Source organism: Tiliqua scincoides, chromosome 8 (genome assembly GCF_035046505.1).
Source record: "Tiliqua scincoides isolate rTilSci1 chromosome 8, rTilSci1.hap2, whole genome shotgun sequence".
Lineage (NCBI taxonomy): Eukaryota > Metazoa > Chordata > Lepidosauria > Squamata > Scincidae > Tiliqua > Tiliqua scincoides.
Window position 1 is genome coordinate 12,872,299 of NC_089828.1, and position 18,481 is coordinate 12,890,779.

General features: G+C 44.2%; 1 protein-coding gene across 3 annotated transcripts in view; it reads left to right on the forward strand.

Moving 5' to 3' along the window:
- Positions 1–18,481, forward strand: part of FBN1 (fibrillin 1) — a 209,991-nt gene that overhangs the window by 137,898 nt on the left and 53,612 nt on the right. For all 3 annotated transcript variants that reach the window (XM_066635255.1, XM_066635256.1, XM_066635257.1), the window contains exons 29-34: positions 1,456–1,581; positions 2,510–2,632; positions 5,469–5,594; positions 6,810–6,935; positions 12,522–12,644; positions 14,159–14,281. In XM_066635255.1, coding sequence (XP_066491352.1) covers positions 1,456–1,581; positions 2,510–2,632; positions 5,469–5,594; positions 6,810–6,935; positions 12,522–12,644; positions 14,159–14,281 — 747 coding nt within the window. The remainder of the gene's footprint in view (positions 1–1,455; positions 1,582–2,509; positions 2,633–5,468; positions 5,595–6,809; positions 6,936–12,521; positions 12,645–14,158; positions 14,282–18,481) is intronic.

Here is an 18,481-nt window from a genome sequence, read left to right on the forward strand (position 1 = left end):
AAGGCCTGCTGGCCTCCCTTTTCCAGCGCAAGTTAGGATTGCACTGCCCACGTCCTACAGCAGGCACAGCACAGGGCCTACTCTGTAAGCCCAGTGCCACTCGATGTTCACAGCAGTTCCCATGACTTTTACAGTTTTCAGTCATCTTGAAATAGGTGTGTACTGTCCTAATTCATACTCCTCATGTGCTGGGCAGCTTCCAAAATATATGCCCGTTTTTCCCATTCCACTCCAGGAAATGGCATCAAGATGAGTGAAGAATGGTGTTGTCCTTCCTCACCAGCAGTGTTCAGTGGCAATATGTGCTTTGGGGCCCAGTCCTATTCAGCTTTCCAGTGCCGATGCAACCATGCCAATGGGGCATGTGTTGCATACTATGGTGGGGGGGGGGCAATCACAGAGGCCTCTTCAAGATAAGGGAATGTTTGCTTCCTTCCCTCAAGTGTTGCTTTGCAGCTGCATTAGTGCAGGGAAGTTGGATAGGATTGGGCCCTTACTGTGTTTGGCTGCAGTTGCGGAGCCACTAAAAAGCTGAAATGCGCCACTTTGCCTGGTACACTGGAGGAAGAGGCTTGGTGATTGCATAGGTGGGAGAGAGGAAGGCAATGGGTAGGTGGGAGACTTTCCAGCATTGGACTGGAAAATAACATTAACTATTTCTGATTTTTTTTTTACATAGGAGCCAATCAGGAGAGTGGAGGCAGGGCTCACTCATCTCTAGATTAAATCAACCTAGAACAACATTTCCCAAAGTGTGGGTTGTGATCCACTGATGGATCGCGAGCTCAAGCACAGTGGGTCATCATCTAGACCCACCTGCCCACCTGTGTGCTTGTTTGGCTCCAAATACAAGCCATTCCAGAAGCCCCATTACTTACTGAGGCTTCTCGTGGACCGGCGACTTACTCTGCAGACCTCAGAATGGTTCTCGGAAGCCTCTGTAAACCACTTCTGGTTTGCTGAATGCCACAACTTGTTTGCTTCCAAAAACCAGAAGTGGCTTTTGGGGGCTTCTCAGAGCCATTTTGAGTCCTGCAGGGGCCTGTAGAGTGGGTCACTGGGCCAGGAGAGGCCTCCAGCACCAAAGGGAGTGTCGCAACCCATCACAGAAGATGATGTGGGTTGCAGCACTGCAAGTTTGGGAACCCCTAACTTAGAGTAATTTTTTTGTCTATTGTGCTATTGACGTTTCCATTTAATTGAAAATACGCAACTCAGCTGAGATTCAGGTGAAATGTGGTGTTTTCCCTCTAAGAGAATCGTAGGTTGGAATTAAGCTGAGAGTTCCTGGTAATGTCTTCTTTTGCCAGAATTTCATTTCTGTCCAAGCTGCATCTTGTGTATTGCTGTTGACATAAACAGGCATATGTCCTGTACTGTTTTCCCAAAGGTGATAAAAACTGATGTCGGTGGGCAGGGCTTTAAAATGTCATCTTCAATTTTTTCCCCAAACAGACATAAATGAATGTGAACTGAGTGTTAATCTGTGCAGAAATGGACGTTGCGTCAATCTCATGGGAAAGTACCAGTGTTCCTGCAACCCTGGATATCAGTCAACACCTGACAAATTGTTCTGTCTCGGTAAGAACTTTGTTAGCCGTGAGGGTCAGTTGTAGATCTTAGTGGGAAAAAAACACATTAAATTTCTTCTGTTATAATTAACAACAGCGTCTTTGATATTTAAGCAGATACTTATTATTAGTTGAGGAACCAGTACAGTAAATAAAACCTTAAAACGCTTCATGCCAATCAGAGTTTGGGAAGTAGCAGGGCAGCAGGTGATTGTCCAGTCCAGTTGTCTCATGCGCACCAGCTTACCGCCTGCGCGCACTGTTGCAAAGGGCACGTTTGCGAGCCCTAATGCCGGGTGAGTGCCCGTGCCAGCTCAGCGCTGGCTGGCACTGGGCTAGCGCTGGGCAGGCACCCTGCCCCTGCCGCTTGGCAGTTGCACAGGCTGCCGAGGACAGGGGGGAAAGCCGGAGTGTGGGGGGAGGCAGGGAGGAGGCTTTCCTGGGAGGGGGGAGGCGGGCAGAGGGTCTAGGTTGAAGTGGAGTTCCCAACTTCTAGCCAGCCCACTCAACCAGTGACACCTGTAACTTTGAGAAGGGAGAGTGTGTAACTAGCAGCCTCGCCTTAACTAAATATGATATTCCTCTCATGAACTTCATTGCCTGCTGGAGTCCATGGGACCACCCTTCCCCAACTGGGCTGTAAACCTCTCAACCTGCAGTCACATCGTCATGGAGTAGTTTGTATAAGTAACTAATCCAACTGTGCAATCAGTCCTTCCTTTCCACATGTAAATTCACATCTTTGATTTTCCTGTCAAGGCATATTTTTTCCTGCTTGTTAGTATGCGCGTACATTACATAAGATAATTTCAGACACACAAATATGTCTTTCAGAATCAATCCGAAAGCACATTAAAGCTTCCACAGCCCCAGAGGCATTAGAAAACATTTTATAATTGTGTTTTTTTTAATGGACATTTCTTTGTTCTTTTTCCTAGATATTGATGAATGTGACATCATGAATGGTGGCTGTGACACCTTCTGTACAAATTCAGAAGGCAGTTATGAATGTAGCTGTAGGCCGGGATATGCGCTAATGCCGGATCACAGAACTTGCACTGGTAAAGTACATTTGTGAGCATTTGTTCAGATAGGTACTGTCAACCTGTTCCTAGTGGTTTGCCATATCTGTGACTTCCTCAAAATTTTAACTAAAATCTTGGTTCTCTCAAATGTTGCCTATGATATAAAATAAATAATTTGGACATTGTCTCTGTATACAGTAGGAATAAAATCTATCGCTGAATCTTGCCCACAAGTCTGAATCTTTCAGAATCTTTCATCAAGACACTGATATTTGTCATAGCTCTTTATGCAACTAGGGCATAGACATATTAGTTTGTAGCCCAAAGATTCTGGAGGAAGGATGTGGGTTGGCAGTAATCCTCTGTACACACAACTTTCTTATTTTAAAAGGCCATCTTTAGAAATATGTAAGTACAATTTGCCAACTTCTTGCAGAGGCCTCTTTTTGCTGCAACAAAATATCAAAAAGTAATTTGTGAACAGCATACATATAATCGCATTTTCCACCAACCATTAATTTTACACACAATGTAGCTGCTGTCCACAAATCTGTCATGGCAAAGTATTTGAGGGCCAAGTCACAAATTATGTTAAATATATCATTGTTTACCAGTAATGGCCATGGGGAGGCCTGACTTGAATTTGAACCACAGCATGCATACCTTTGTCCAGTTTGTCCAAAGCATGAAACATTAACCTGGGTTGACAGGTATGTATATATGCACATAGGTGTGTGTAGTAGAAGAAAAAAAATGCCAAGTAGTGCAACCAGAAGGTCTTGAAATGTGGTAGGTAGCAGTAGCTGTGTCATACTGCACGCTAATAAATCACATTTCTGTACATGGTTGAAAGCTATTTATTTGCAGTTCAAGTTATTTTGCATGTCAGTTTAGAAAAGACTCCACTTCCAAGTTACTGATGAGTGTGACAGCATCCACTGATTAATAGAAAAGCAGTGGCCAGCAGATGATGTCTTCCAGGTTGCTTCCCTTTACAAAAAACATCAGTGAGAACAGTTTCTATTTGGTATTAGCTGTGCAGAAAGTGAATAATGAACCCTTGGACTTAGTAGTTAAAATGAGTTAAGTTTTTTGCAGCTGCATAATTCCTAAAAGCCACAATAGTCTCATCTCCTAGAGAGTTACACCCTTTCTCTCCAAAGAGAGGAGGTTCTCAACTCTGCTCTTTGTTTTGCAAACATTTCTTTTGAGTAACTAAGCAAAGTTTTGGATCTTAAGCTAGCATGTAGCGTTCTTGACAGGAGAAAAATCATGAGCACTTGGAAAGAAACTTCTAAAACACACTGATGAGTTAAAGGATAATTGTAAGAAATTCATACGTCCTGGTAATGGCAAAAAGATGAAATTTCCATTAACTTAAATCACCCCTGTAACTTGTTTCAGTTACTGATAGTAAATGGGTTATGGGGAAATACAGTATCTACATTCTGAAGATTGCAAAGGTATTTCTAGTAGTGACAGCAGTTGCAAATAGTCTAAGATGTCAACAACAACAACTACAATAAATAGGTAGAATAATGAGAGTTCTTCACGTACAATTCCAGGTGTTCACAAAGGTGAGGAAAAGCCATTTTGTTTTCCAGGCTCTGGAATTTTCACCTGATTTCTTCTGTCCTGTCCTCCTGATGCTGTTTAAAAAACATTTTTGCTGGCGTAGGGGAGCTTTTACAAGTTTAGGGGGCTCACCTGCCTGCTATGAACATTTGAAACTGCCATATATGAAATCAGACCATTTTTGCTCAGCAGTATATACACAGTCAGCACCTCTCCAAGGTTTCAGATGGAACTCATTCCCATTCCAACCAGGAGTTGCTGCCAGGGGTTGAAGGTTTCTGTGTTCAAGGCATGTACCCTAAAACTGAGCTACAGCCCATCACCAATGCTGTGCTTTTGCTGCTGTGCTTCAGCTAGTGGGTAGACTGGGTGGGCAGACTGGGCCCAGGAGTTGGTGGGTCTGGCCTCCGGCACTTAGACTGGATCCCGACCCCCCCCCCCAAGCAACCTGACCATTACACTGGGCTGCTCGGATCTGTGCCAGCGATTTAGCTGGTGCAGATCCAAGTAGCCCTGTTGGGGGTGACTGGGGCATTACTCTGGGTCAGGGGATGAATATTCTTTTACTCCAAGTTGAGCTACAGCCACCTCCAACCCTGCGCTGGATATGGCTTGCCTATTCCAGTTGGCTTGCCTCTTCTGGCGCAGGGTAGGTGTGGGCTATAAATAAAAGAAAAGAGGACTGGGTGGGCAGACTGGGCCCAGGAGTTGGTGGGTCTGGCCTCCAGCACTTAGACTGGATCCCAACCCCCCTCCCAAGCAACCTGACCATTACACTGGGCTGCTTGGATCTGTGCCAGCGATTTAGTTGGTGCAGATCCAAGTAGCCCTGTTGGGGTGACTGGGGCATTACTCTGGGTCAGGGGATGAATATTCTCTTACTCCGGGTTGAGCTCCAGCCACCTCCAACCCTGCGCTGGATATGGTTTGCCTATTCCAGTTGGCTTGCCTCTTCCAGCGCAGGATAGGTCTGGGCTATAAATCCATGTTGGCATCCTTTAGTCTCGGAAGACTATGGTATCGCGCTCTGAATGGTGGTTCTGGAACAGAGTGTCCTCTCCAGTGCGCGAAGCCTGAGTAATGTAGATATGGAGGATAGGCTGTTACCCATGCAGCAAACCCCCCCTCTCCGCATCGCTGAAATGAAATAAAAGAAAAGAGCACAGAGTTCCTTTAATAGATGTCATTTACTGAACCTTTTAGAAATAGCTACCACTTAACCACACCAGCCTACCAAGCCAGAAAAAACGTGTGTGGATTGACTAATTTTGAATGTGTCTTTGCACCTTCCTTGTAGATATTGATGAGTGTGAAGACAATCCCAACATCTGTGATGGAGGACAGTGCACTAACATACCTGGAGAATACAGGTGTCTTTGTTATGATGGATTCATGACATCTGAGGACATGAAGACTTGTCTAGGCAAGTGAAAATATCTCTCATTCTAATCTTGTTAGTACCTGCTTGCTTACATAAGGATGGAAAAAATAGTGATTTGTTTAAAATGTGGATGCAAGTAATAGCCATTTCTGTATCTGGAGGTGATAGGTGAGTAATCAATTGGTTGTTGCTGGGGTGTCAGCTATGGAGTGAGCTGGCGGTGATTGTGCAGGTCCCTCCAAAGCATGGGGTCCAATTCTGTTGAATCAACCAAATCGTCCTAACCAAAGAAATATACAGTAGTATTTCCCTGTGAAATAAATATAGTATGAAAACATAAGTCGTGTCTGTTCACTATTACAGAGTTTGAACTCATGAAAGTAAAAATTAAGAATGGGAAGTGGGAAGGTCACAGAAGGAATGCTGTATATCAGGGGTGTCAAACTCATTTCATACCGAGGGCCAAACAGCATTCATGATGCCTGCTGAGGGCCAGAGGAGATGTCATTAGGGAGGAAGTTATGTCATTAAACAGGTCATAACCCCCCAAAAATCACTTTGTCTCACTTAGGAATTCATTAGCTGCAAATGACAGAAGAGAAAATATGCAAACCTTGATAATATTTCAAGATATGGGAGAGCCTAATTTTCATGTGGGCTGCCCTTACAGCAGTAACACCTCAGCACTGCTCAGTAGCTGAGAGCCTGAGGGCCAGATAAAAAGCTTCTGCGGGCTGCATCCGGCCCCCGGGCCTTATGTTTGGCGCCCCTGCTGTATATTCTATTGGAATAAATAGAAGCAGCCACCAGAGGGATTAAAGTGAGTGGATATCACTGCAACTCTGCAGGTCTGACTGATGTTCCCCTCAAAACTATGAAGAGCAAAGAATTTCTAGGAGGTGTGCTCCCAGTCTGCTTCTTTTGAGAGCATATTCTAGAAGCTGAGAGATTCCTTGCCACCCTGTCTTAGGAACAATACCAGCCTAACCCTGGCAAATTTTGAGTGTTCAAGGTTCAGAATGGAACTCAGCATGTTGGGATCCACTTATTAGAAGAGTCAGGTTCCAAATTTTTCTCAACAGTACATGTCTGTTTTCCAAAACCATATTCTCTGTGACTAAAATGTCATTGTTATCTATAATATTTTTGCATCAGTAAGCAAGACCTCTATGTATCAATGCTTATATCTAATGTTGGCAGTAATTCTTAAAGATTTTACAGTTGTGTCTAAAGCCTTTCCACCTCTCCCTCCCTCAGATGTGAATGAATGTGAACTGAACCCAAACATCTGTCTGAGTGGAAGCTGTGAGAATACAAAAGGCTCTTTTATCTGTCACTGTGATTTGGGTTATTCTGGAAAAAAAGGAACAACTGGTTGCACAGGTATGTATGTATATAATTATTGACAGTTGTTAATTCATTGAATGATAATAAAGTGCCATAATTTTTTCAAATTCTTTATTCAAACCCAAGGCTAACCCAAAACTAACTGGTACCTGAGGTATGTCATGTCCATCCATATCTATTGAAGCACCGTGTCTCCTCCTACTTCCTGGATTAGGAGATGTGGGGGGGGGGGAGAGAAAAAGAGGAAGTCTGGCAGAGAGAAGGATTCTGGGCTAGAGTGTCAGTGACACTCTAGGTCACCATGCTCCTCTCCTCCATAATTCCTTTTTGCTCTGTTCCCCTTTTCCTTGTCCAATCCAGGAAGTGGGAAGAAGAGGAGCAATGGAGAAAACTGGGCAAATTGAGATGGGTGACCGCCTCAGTCATTATCATGAATGGTTCAGCCCTGTTTGAACCATACTTTTTCCTGGGGCACAGATTTAGGGTGAATATGAGAGAGATGCTTATGGCCTGGACGATCTGCAGCTTAACTGGCCAGTTTCTAAGGAAGCCATCCACTTCCTCTGTGCGGATAGTTAATTTTGTTTTGGTGGTCTTATTTGAGAGGCACTGTTTTCTATTCTCATATGGGTACCAGAATTTCTGTGGAACTTTGCATTGGAGCCAGTGTACAATCTGAACATGAACCAGATGGCGCTGTCTAAGAGATCCATGAAATCCTGAAACCCGTTTTGGAGTCCTGGATTTCATGACCTTAACATGATATTGAGTCATTTTTTTACTTAGTAGGATCACTAAGTAACATGTTTGACTTAGTAGGATCACTGTTTATACAGATACAGGAACATCTCCTACCTCTAAAAGGATACACAGTAGTGTGAGAACTTCCCTTGACTACAGTAAAGGCTTCCTATTGAGTTTTATTCCACTTAAGTGATGGCAGAGGGAGGCAAGGAGTGCAATAGATCTACTATCAGCTGTAAAGCAAAGACCTGTGCAGCAGGTCTTAAAGGACTGTGAGAATACTAGCGGTAATATTTGTTGACCATTTATTTCATCTGGATATTCCAAGCTGCTTACAGGTAGTTCTGCCATAAAATGTAGCTGTTTCTGACTCAGATATGTTTTATGCTTAAGAAGTTCAGTGCTCCAACAGTCAGTTTATAGTATGTGTTTCCTTTACTTACCTAAATGCTAGCACAGTATTTGCAGCTGCTGTTGGAAGAGGAACAGTGGAGGGACAGAATCATCCTTTTATCCTCACTATCCAAATTCCTTTGTAAAAATGTAATAATGTGTCTGTAGCGAATTTCTCTGTTCCTCGGACTGAATGCCAGCAACTCTGTTCCTGTTCGCAGACAGGAGACCCCCCCTTTGACACAGCGTGTAGAGGCAGAATTAAAAAGTGTGCATTGTGTTCAGTGGCTTGACAATGGGGGATGGATTCTTTGCCTCTTGCAGACATGCCGAAGGCACCCTCTCTTTTTAAAATGAGCAAAGAATTGCAAAAATGTGTATGCAACTTTGAAGAGTAGGTTTGTTGTTTCATGGGAACAACTGCATAATGTCCTCTGGGTTCTATTACTGTTGCATCTACATATTTTATCCCCCTTGTCATTACTGATTGTTTCCATTTTAACAAGTAAACATGTTTTTTTTTTTTTCTTGCCTCCAATCATTTAACTGTGTTCATAATCCACCCACTAATGTGCAGTTCCATCCCACACAGATGTTAATCTTTTTCACTTCGGTTCTCAGTAAGAATGTGGGCAGAGTTTAGAGAAATATTTGGTTTTATGCAAAGATATATATTACGTATGACAGAAATCTGGGCTGAATTCATGCTGTCATTTTTAATTATTTGTAGAGGAAGTGGGCCGTGTCACCTATATGCTTTCTGTGTGTGCATGTGTGTCTTGCTTCAATCAGAAAGAAGGTGGGACTAGGTTGTTGAGAACAGTACTATACAAAGGCCTTTTCCCAAATCTAGACTGCTGTACTTTGTCACATGTGTCACAGCTTCTCCTCTCTTAAGTTCATTATATCCAATCCACAGTGAATTCCCCCCCCCCAAGGGAAAATGGCAGGAAACTGTATCATTCCTTTCCTGCCCCTTATCTATGCTCAGAACTCATGCCTAATTTGGGGCTCCTGGGGCTACCTTCCTGAAGGGAATAGACTGTTACCATACACACGGTTACATCTCATGTTTCCTAAACTCCCCAGGGCCTCAGCAGTCCATATTATGTCCCCTTCACAAGGCCTGTGCCCCCCCATCACTGCTTTGTCCTGGCCGCCATATCTTCCACCCCTAGTACAGCAATCACTGCAGGTCAGTCTTTCCTCACAAATGTCCTAACCCTACCAATAAACTGGAAGTATCATTTTTCTAGTGCTTGAAAACTCTTGGCATGAGATTGCAGGGATGCATATTCTTCCTTCCCTTTCTCTGTGCACAAATCCCAGAGGTAAAAATGGCAAGTTGCCATTTGCTGTGGAATGTGTGGATGAATATAGGTAGCAAAGGGAGTCTGGCTTGTAAGTCACAGAGGAGCAAGGACTCAGAATGTGGCTCATTGTAGGAACCCCACATTTTCTAATAATGCAAGGTTTCACAGAAGAAAACTGGACTAGATGGCTTTAGTTTGTATCATGTGCACCGCAGATCCCATTTTCACCACGTATATGTGATTTAAGCTGAGATCACTGCAAAGTGCATGGATATGAGAGAGCAAGTAGATAGCAGCTGTTAGTCTGGTGGTCCTCAGAGTGGTTTGAGTTCTGCTTTAGTTCAGTGGGATTAAATAAACTCAATGTGAGAGCAGGAATGTTGTTTTCCATGCGTCAGCTACTACAGTCTTGGGGCTGATTCACATGGTCTCTCTGTGTGTGGTGGCCCTATATTACAATGGCCAAACACTTGAGGGGAAAAAAAAAAAACCTGGATGCACAAGGCAGATGACCTAAATTGTTTGTTAAGAATACAGATCCATTTTGCATGCCCCACCCCAATATTCCTGGAATGGGATGGATGCTTGCATACAGACATTGTAATGTATGCTTGCAGCACACTATTCACTATGGGTGCAATCCTAACTTGCGCTGGGACAAGCAGACCAATTAGAATGTGCTGGATCCAGAGCAAGGCAGATACGGACTGGGGCACAACACAGAGTAAGGGGATTTTATTCCCTGTGTTGTGCACCAGTCAGCCCTATGAAGTTATTTGAATATGCCCCTGCAATTTCACGGGCACAAATCTGAGCAGCCCGTATAATGCTGGTCGGGGTGCAGATGGGTTGAGATCAGGCCTGCACCTGCTGTGGCTAGTTCCACCACTCTCCTGGACCTGACCCACCTCCCAGACTGCCATACTCTCCCCAAGTGCCTCCATTTTGCCCTTCCACTACCCTCTGTAGCCCCTGTACTAGCCTGCCCGGAACAAACTTACCTTCTCTAGGTGCAGATCTGGCGCTGCTAGGCCAGCACATGTCCTTGCACTGGCCTAACCTGCTCCTGAGTAGCCATGAATGTGCTTTATGGCACATTAGCAACATTCAGGAGCCGGTGCTAGAGACTTGTGCCAGCTCGATGTGCGGGTGGGGATTGCTCTACAGTATGTTTTGCAGACTAGCCTGAAAAATAAAGCAGAAACTTCATGTTAATGGAAATTGCCTACCGCAATTAAGGCTGCAGTTCTAGGCATAGGCTTTCCTGGGAAAAGCCCAATTGAACACAGTGGAACTTACTTATGAGTAGACACGCTTAGGCTTGTGCTGCTTGAATATGTGTGTGTGTGCTGCAGTTGGAAGAAGCAAGGGACAGGCTGTGGATGCAGGGTCAGCCTTGGGCTGGAGTGTTTGTTTTTGTTGGCTTGGACCAGCCTTACACTCAAAGGGAAACGCTGCAAGGAAACAAGATTAGGAGGAGGGGAAAGACAGAGAAAATATTTGTACAGTCTTGACACTGTACTCTTTGCTTTAGTAAAGTCAATGAGTATTTTGCCCTTCATTTTGAAACCAATTTTGGGTGTCTTTAGTCATGGTGAGTAGCAGCATCCTTAACAGTGGCCCACAGAAACCCAAGAGACTGATAGGGTAACAATTTCAATAATAAAAAGAATAATTTTTTTTTTTTAATTCATATCCTGAGTACCGAATCATAACAGTCTGAAAACGTGGTGAGCTCTGCCTCTGCCATCTGAAATGAAGGGTGCACAAATATTTGCCCACTATTTTTTTTTGGGGGGGGGGGAAGATCTTTCTAGGGGATTTCCCCCAAGCCCCCAAAATACTTTTTTTTTTTTGTATTTTCTTGGCTCTTCATAGCTGCCTTACTTGTACCCTTTCCTGGCCCACACTATACTGCTTTGGCGGCTTTTTTTTCTTTTAAAAAAGAGATTCTTGTTCCTGGCAGAGTTGAGCCAATTCAATCAGGAATCCTATGGTGAGCCTGATGACATCATGGTGCAGTATAGCCAATCAGATTTGGCTATGTGACAACTCTATTGTAACAACAATTTAGCCTTTTCATTGGCCTTACTGTGAATGGGCAGAGGGAAGAAGTGTCTCTTTTTTCGGCTGCACCTAAACTAGGCTAGTGGGGAAAAGGGTACATATTGCTTTGAAGCTATATATCCCCCTGGATATATAGCTGGATCTTAACTATAATTTTTGGCTTGTGGCAAAGAGCAGCTATGCAATATTTGTGTACAGTGTATACAATTTGCCCTTGCTCAAAATTCTAAATAAGGTGAAGAAAAACATGCAACTGAAATACGCTGCCACGGTTGAGACCTGGAAAACACACCATTCACCCAGCTGAAGAATTCCATCCCCTTCTCAAATCTATCTTATGTTTTCAGCAAACAACATGCTTGAATAGCAGTGACATACTAGCCCTTATGTTGAGTCTGTGTTCCTAATCAAACTCATGTGGTAGTTCTGTGTGAAACATCTAATGTACTCCAGTCATGTCAAAATGAGGGTGGAGGGGGGGGGGGTCTGAATTTAAAAGCAAAAAGGATGCATGGGTGAGGAGTGCAGAACCCTTCCCCCACTCACAGTTTATCTTCCTACAGTTCCTTTCCACAAAAGCTTTTCTTCCAGAGGAGCACCCTTCCAGTATCCAGTAGCTGGGGGGAGGGGGGAGGGAGAGGAGAAAAACTCTCAAAAAGAGGACCTACAGGAAGATCAAATGTGCTTCTCACCCATGTACTCTTAAAAAAAAAAATCAGACCCTCTTTCTTGGTAACTGAGAAAGTTCTATATTTAAAAACAGGGATCTGCCACTGGAATGTCTGATTTAGTCCTGGTGGCTCTCATTTCACATACTCTGCACTTGTCTCATAATGCTAAAGTTGGTTTAAAGAGCTGCCATGGGAAAAAGTGAAAGTACAATAGCTTACACCAAGCTCAGGCATTCACATTGACATAATCAAGCCATGCTTGTTTCTGCTAATATCAGGCTATTGCTGCTGTATGTATGTATAGTTATTTTACATGCTTGTGCAATGTAGATGCCATTTTATCAATTGCTTATCACATGATAAAGCAATTAAGGAGAGACTGCTTATATAGAGAAAAGGATGACATGAGTGTCGTTCTTTCTTTCTTCCCACAGACATTAATGAGTGCGAAATTGGAGCCCATAACTGTGACCGGAATGCTATTTGTACCAACACAGCTGGAAGTTTCAAATGCAGTTGCAGCCCGGGTTGGCTTGGAGATGGTATCAAATGTACAGGTGAGTCTGAGGCATTCTGGGTTTTTTCCATTCTGCCTTTGAACATAGGCAGTTCAAAGTTTTGAAAGTTAATATACGTAAACTTTTATTGGTTCTCAGTCATATGGAAGGTGTGGCTTTCATCTGGAGAAGACCTTCATGGTTGTGAAATCCAACCTTGCTTACCAATGCAGATACCTATAGACCAGTGATTTTGAATCTTTTTCATCTCACTGCGCACTGACAAGGCACTAAAATTGTCAAGATTCACCATCAGTTTTTTAACAACTGACAAGGCACACCATGCTGTCAAGGGGGGCTCACATCCCACCTTGGCCCTACTAATAAATGACCCACTCCCAAATTCTTGCGGCACACCTGGGGACCATTCATGGCTCACCAGTGTGCCACGGCGCAGTGGTTGAAAATGGCTGCTATAGACCCTTGCAAATAATTACCTTGTTGCTCCTTGAAAACCTGCAGAGAAGAATATTGTGTGGCTTACTTGGGCTCCTTGCACTATTGCCTAGAAGCATTTAAAACAACTTTCCTTTCCTTTGAATAATAATCCTTAGTTACTTCTACTTTCCTTCCTGAGAATGAGAAAGTTGTTCTAAGTTATTATGGTGTAATTTCTGAGAATTTGCAGATTATTAGGATGTTCTACACTAGCCATTTTTACCACTGCGCCTTCTTAACTTGCATTTTTCATGGTATACCAGTTCTCACATTTACTTCTGTTGCAATCTCATGTTCTGTGATGAGTTGGTACAGCAGTTTGTAGTTCCTTTCTTACATAGATGGAACTTCTTGGAACTTACATAGACCTGGGCATTTTTGATAAATCCACTGGTGGATCAGGTTGCAAAGAACCCTGCAACTAGTCCCATGCACCCCAAGGGGATGAAGGCATTGAATTTTTGTTTCTCAAACAGCAGCTCTCCCTCTCCCACAATGCCATATGGCAAACCACTGTTGAAAGCTGAGAAGGCTCACTGTTGAGATGTTTCAAAAGCAGTTTGTGATAGGGTATGGGAATATGCTGTTCAGAGTTTTAAAAATCCCACTGGGACAGTGCAAGGCCTTTGGTACACATTAAGTAGCTCTTTGGATCCCGGCCACAGTCTCTTATTACTGCAGTGTAGTCTGAATCATCTTCAGCTCCCATACTTAATGCTCTAGTAAAGGCCTAACCCACATGCTATTTAGTGGCACAATTTCTTTCAGAGTCCTGGATGCAACATTTCTCCTAATGCATCCTCAACTACAGTAGCATTTCCTTTACTATTATTTTTTCCCCACCAGCCTTGTTGCTGAGTCACAGATTTGGTTTGCGTTATACTGCAGCTCTCAAATGGATTTATTTATGGCAATGCCATTTCTCCCACAAGTTATCTGCCACTGCTTTTGCACCGATTTACTACTGCAAGTTTTTTCTTCCTTATTTCAGTTGAGTTGGCAGTTGGCATAATAATGATGAAGTTGGCAATAATAAATGCTTGTGTTTTAATTAACACACTTTTTGCTCTCTTTAGATCTGGATGAGTGCTCCAATGGGACACACATGTGCAGTCCACATGCTGACTGCAAAAATACTATGGGATCATACCGTTGCCTGTGTAAAGAAGGATACATTGGGGATGGATTCACATGTACAGGTGAGCTGCTTCTTGGAGGGACACAGGTATCTCAGGTGCAATGCCAATGCTTTTGCTTGGATGCAAGGGTGCCATTAAGCAGCTCGCCACCTCCAGAATTGACCATCAGAGATTGTCCACCAGAAACAGCTGCACCTCTGGTTATCTTACTGGACCTGCACAATAGACCAGTTCAGACAATCCAATACACTGTGATTTGTTGGATTGTGAAGGTGAGCCTGGGAAGCTCAATTTCAATGCACTCCCTCTGTTTTCCTCCAACATTTGAGAGCCTGGCTGCGAGGAAGGAATTTTGGCTAGTTAAATTACAGCTTTATGTCATCTGAACCCAGGAGCTGTGGATTACTCCTATGATTCTCCTATGAGCATATGATTAATGATCCCAGTTTAATACATATGGGGGGTGTACCTATGAAGGAGGGATTATTACTCAAGGATAGAACATATGTGTTACTTGCAGAAGGTCCCAGGTTCAATTCCTGCATCTCTAGGTAGGACTAGGAAAGTCCAGTGTCTGAAAACCTAGATTGGTGCTGGCTGTCAGTGTAGGTAATACTGAGAGCTAAATGAACCAATGGTCTAACTCAGTATAAGATCGCTTCCTCCGTTTTGTGTTCCTAAAAATTTGGAAATGTGAACCTCTGGTTTCACTAATAAGGTTTTTAGAAAAGAACATAAGAACATAAGAACAGCCCCACTGGATCAGGCCATAGGCCCATCTAGTCCAGCTTCCTGTATCTCACAGCGGCCCACCAAATGCCCCAGGGAGCACACCAGATAACAAGAGACCTCATCCTGGTGTTCTCCCCTACATCTGGCATTCTGACTTAACCCATTTCTAAAATCAGGAGGTTGCGTATACACATCATGGCTTGTACCCCATAATGGATTTTTCCTCCAGAAACTCGTCCAATCCCCTTTTAAAGGCGTCTAGGCTAGACGCCAGCACCACATCCTGTGGCAAGGAGTTCCACAGACCGACCACGCGCTGAGTAAAGAAATATTTTCTTTTGTCTGTCCTAACCCGCCCAACACTCAATTTTAGTGGATGTCCCCTGGTTCTGGTATTATGTGAGAGTGTAAAGAGCATCTCCCTATCCACTCTGTCCATCCCCTGCATAATTTTGTATGTCTCAATCATGTCCCCCCTCAAGCGTCTCTTTTCTAGGCTGAAAAGGCCCAAACGCCGTAGCCTTTCCTCATAAGGAAGGTGCCCCAGCCCCGTAATCATCTTAGTCGCTCTCTTTTGCACCTTTTCCATTTCCACTATGTCTTTTTTGAGATGCGGCGACCAGAACTGGACACAATACTCCAGGTGTGGCCTTACCATAGATTTGTACAACGGCATTATAATACTAACCGTTTTGTTCTCAATACCCTTCCTAATGATCCCAAGCATAGAATTGGCCTTCTTCACTGCCACCGCACATTGGGTCGACACTTTCATCGACCTGTCCACCACCACCCCAAGATCTCTCTCCTGATCTGTCACAGACAGCTCAGAACCCATCAGCCTATATGTGAAGTTTTGATTTTTTGCCCCAATGTGCATGACTTTACACTTACTGACATTGAAGCGCATCTGCCATTTTGCTGCCCATTCTGCCAGTCTGGAGAGATCCTTCTGGAGCTCCTCACAATCACTTCTGGTCTTTACCACTCGGAAAAGTTTGGTGTCATCTGCAAACTTAGCCACTTCACTGCTCAACCCTGTCTCCAGGTCATTTATGAAGAGGTTGAAAAGCACCGGTCCCAGGACAGATCCTTGGGGCACACCGCTTTTCACCTCTCTCCATTGTGAAAATTGCCCATTGACACCCACTCTCTGCTTCCTGGCCTCCAACCAGTTCTCAATCCACGAGAGGACCTGTCCTCTAATTCCCTGACTGTGGAGTTTTTTCAGTAGCCTTTGGTGAGGGACCGTGTCAAACGCCTTCTGAAAGTCCAGATATATGATGTCCACGGGTTCTCCCGCATCCACATGCCTGTTGACCTTTTCAAAGAATTCTATAAGGTTCGTGAGGCAAGACTTACCCTTACAGAAGCCATGCTGACTCTCCCTCAGCAAGGCCTGTTCGTCTATGTGTTTTGAGATCCTATCTTTGATGAGGCATTCCACCATCTTACCCGGTATGGATGTTAGGCTGACCGGCCTATAGTTTCCCGGGTCCCCCCTCTTTCCCTTTTTAAAAATAGGCGTGACATTTGCTATCCTCCAATCTTCTGGCACTGTGGCCGATTTGAGGGACAAGTTGCATACCTTAGTCAAGAGATCTGCAACTTCATTCTTCAATTCCTTAATAACCCTTGGGTGGATGCCATCAGGGCCCGGTGACTTATTGATCTTTAATTTATCAATGAGGTCTGAAACATCTTCTCTTTTAACCTCTATCTGACTTAACTCCTCAGTTAGGAGGGGCCGTTCGGGCAGCGGTATCTGCCCGAGGTCTTCTGCCGTGAAGACAGATGCAAAGAACTCATTTAATTTCTCTGCCATCTCTAAGTCTCCTTTTATCTCCCCTTTCCCTCCCTCACCATCCAGAGGGCCAACCACTTCTCTGGCGGGTTTCCTGCTTCTAACATATTTGAAGAAGCTTTTATTATTTCCCTTAATGTTGCTGGCCATGCGTTCCTCATAGTCTCGCTTGGCCTCCCCTATCACCTTCTTACATTTCTTTTGCCACAGTTTATGTTCCTTTTTATTCTCTTCATTAGGGCAAGACTTCCATTTACGGAAGGAAGCTTCCTTGCCCTTCACAGCTTCTCTAACTTGGCTGGTTAGCCATGCGGGCACTCTCCTGGATTTAGTGGAACCCTTCTTTCTTTGCGGTATACACCTCTGCTGGGCCTCTATTACTGTTGTTTTAAGCAGCCTCCATGCACTCTGGAGAGACTGGACTCTTTTTACCCTCCCTTTCAACCTCCTTCTAACCAGCCTCCTCATTTGAGGGAAGTCCGCCCGTCGGAAGTCAAGGGTTTTTGTTAGAGATTTGCCTGGTATTTTCCCCCCAACGTGCACGTCAAAACGGATCGCAGCATGATCACTGTTCCCCAATGGCTCAGTAACGTTTACATCTCTAACCAGGTCCTGCGTACCGCACAAAATTAAATCCAGAGTCACCTGTCCTCTGGTGGGCTCCGTGACTAGCTGCTCTAAGCCACAGTCATTTAGCACGTCAAGAAATCCAGTTTCCTTATCGTGACCAGAACACAAATTGACCCAGTCAATATGAGGATAATTGAAGTCATATGGTATATAAATCCTTTAAATGGTGGTACCATTAAAGTGGTGGTACCATTTAAAATACCAAAAGTGGTATATAAATCCTTTAAATGAATGAATGAATGATTCCTTTCACAAGTGGACAGTGGAGGTGAGGGGGAAGAGGAAGCACATGTGTTTGCTGTTCCTTAGCAGGGGTGAGCTAGCCATGAGGCTTGCCTGGATTGCTTCAAGTGGTGAGCTGAGGGAGGCAACAAACTGGTTGGGGGTCCCTGGCCCCCCACTTGCCTGGCTGCTCCACCACCCCCTTCTCATATGTTGTCCTTGGAGAGTGCGTGGCAAGAGGATGGGGAGCTTCCTTCAGTTCCACCACCACAGCAATCTTTTTCCCAGGTGCTCTCCTGCAGGAGAAGAAACCTCATCTTCTGCCTTTCTTCCCCTCTGATTTTTGTGAAGTGGCTCGGTTTGGAGGAAGCTAGCAATGGAGAGGTTTTCCAATACAGGATTCTCCCCATCCACCCTTGTTACAAGAAATAGTGGCAACAGAAGAGGTGGTGGAGGAGGAGGGTAGGAATTGCAGTGTGTGCTAGTGTGTAACCTGCTCTGGGTGCTGGCGTTGGGTAAAGATTAAATTTGGCACCATTATGGGTGGTGGATTGAGCTGGGCTGTCTCTGTTCCCGAGGCCCATTTACATGATCCAAAAAACCAGGCTGATGATTGACCAGTAATTAAATAGACCTGTGTCCTAAATATGTCTGCCAAAGGCAAAAATACTTTTATTAAAAGGGGGGAGGGTTAAACTTTTTTTCTCCTGTGTTGATAACACTGCTATAATTTTTTTGAGGTAGCCAGATTTTATAACTGAGAGGCAGGATCATGCAGTGGTCTTGGAGTTGGACTTAGAGCTGGAAGATCCAGATTCTAATCCCTGCTCAAACCATGTAGCATCCTGGGTGGACCTTGGACCCTTGGGTGA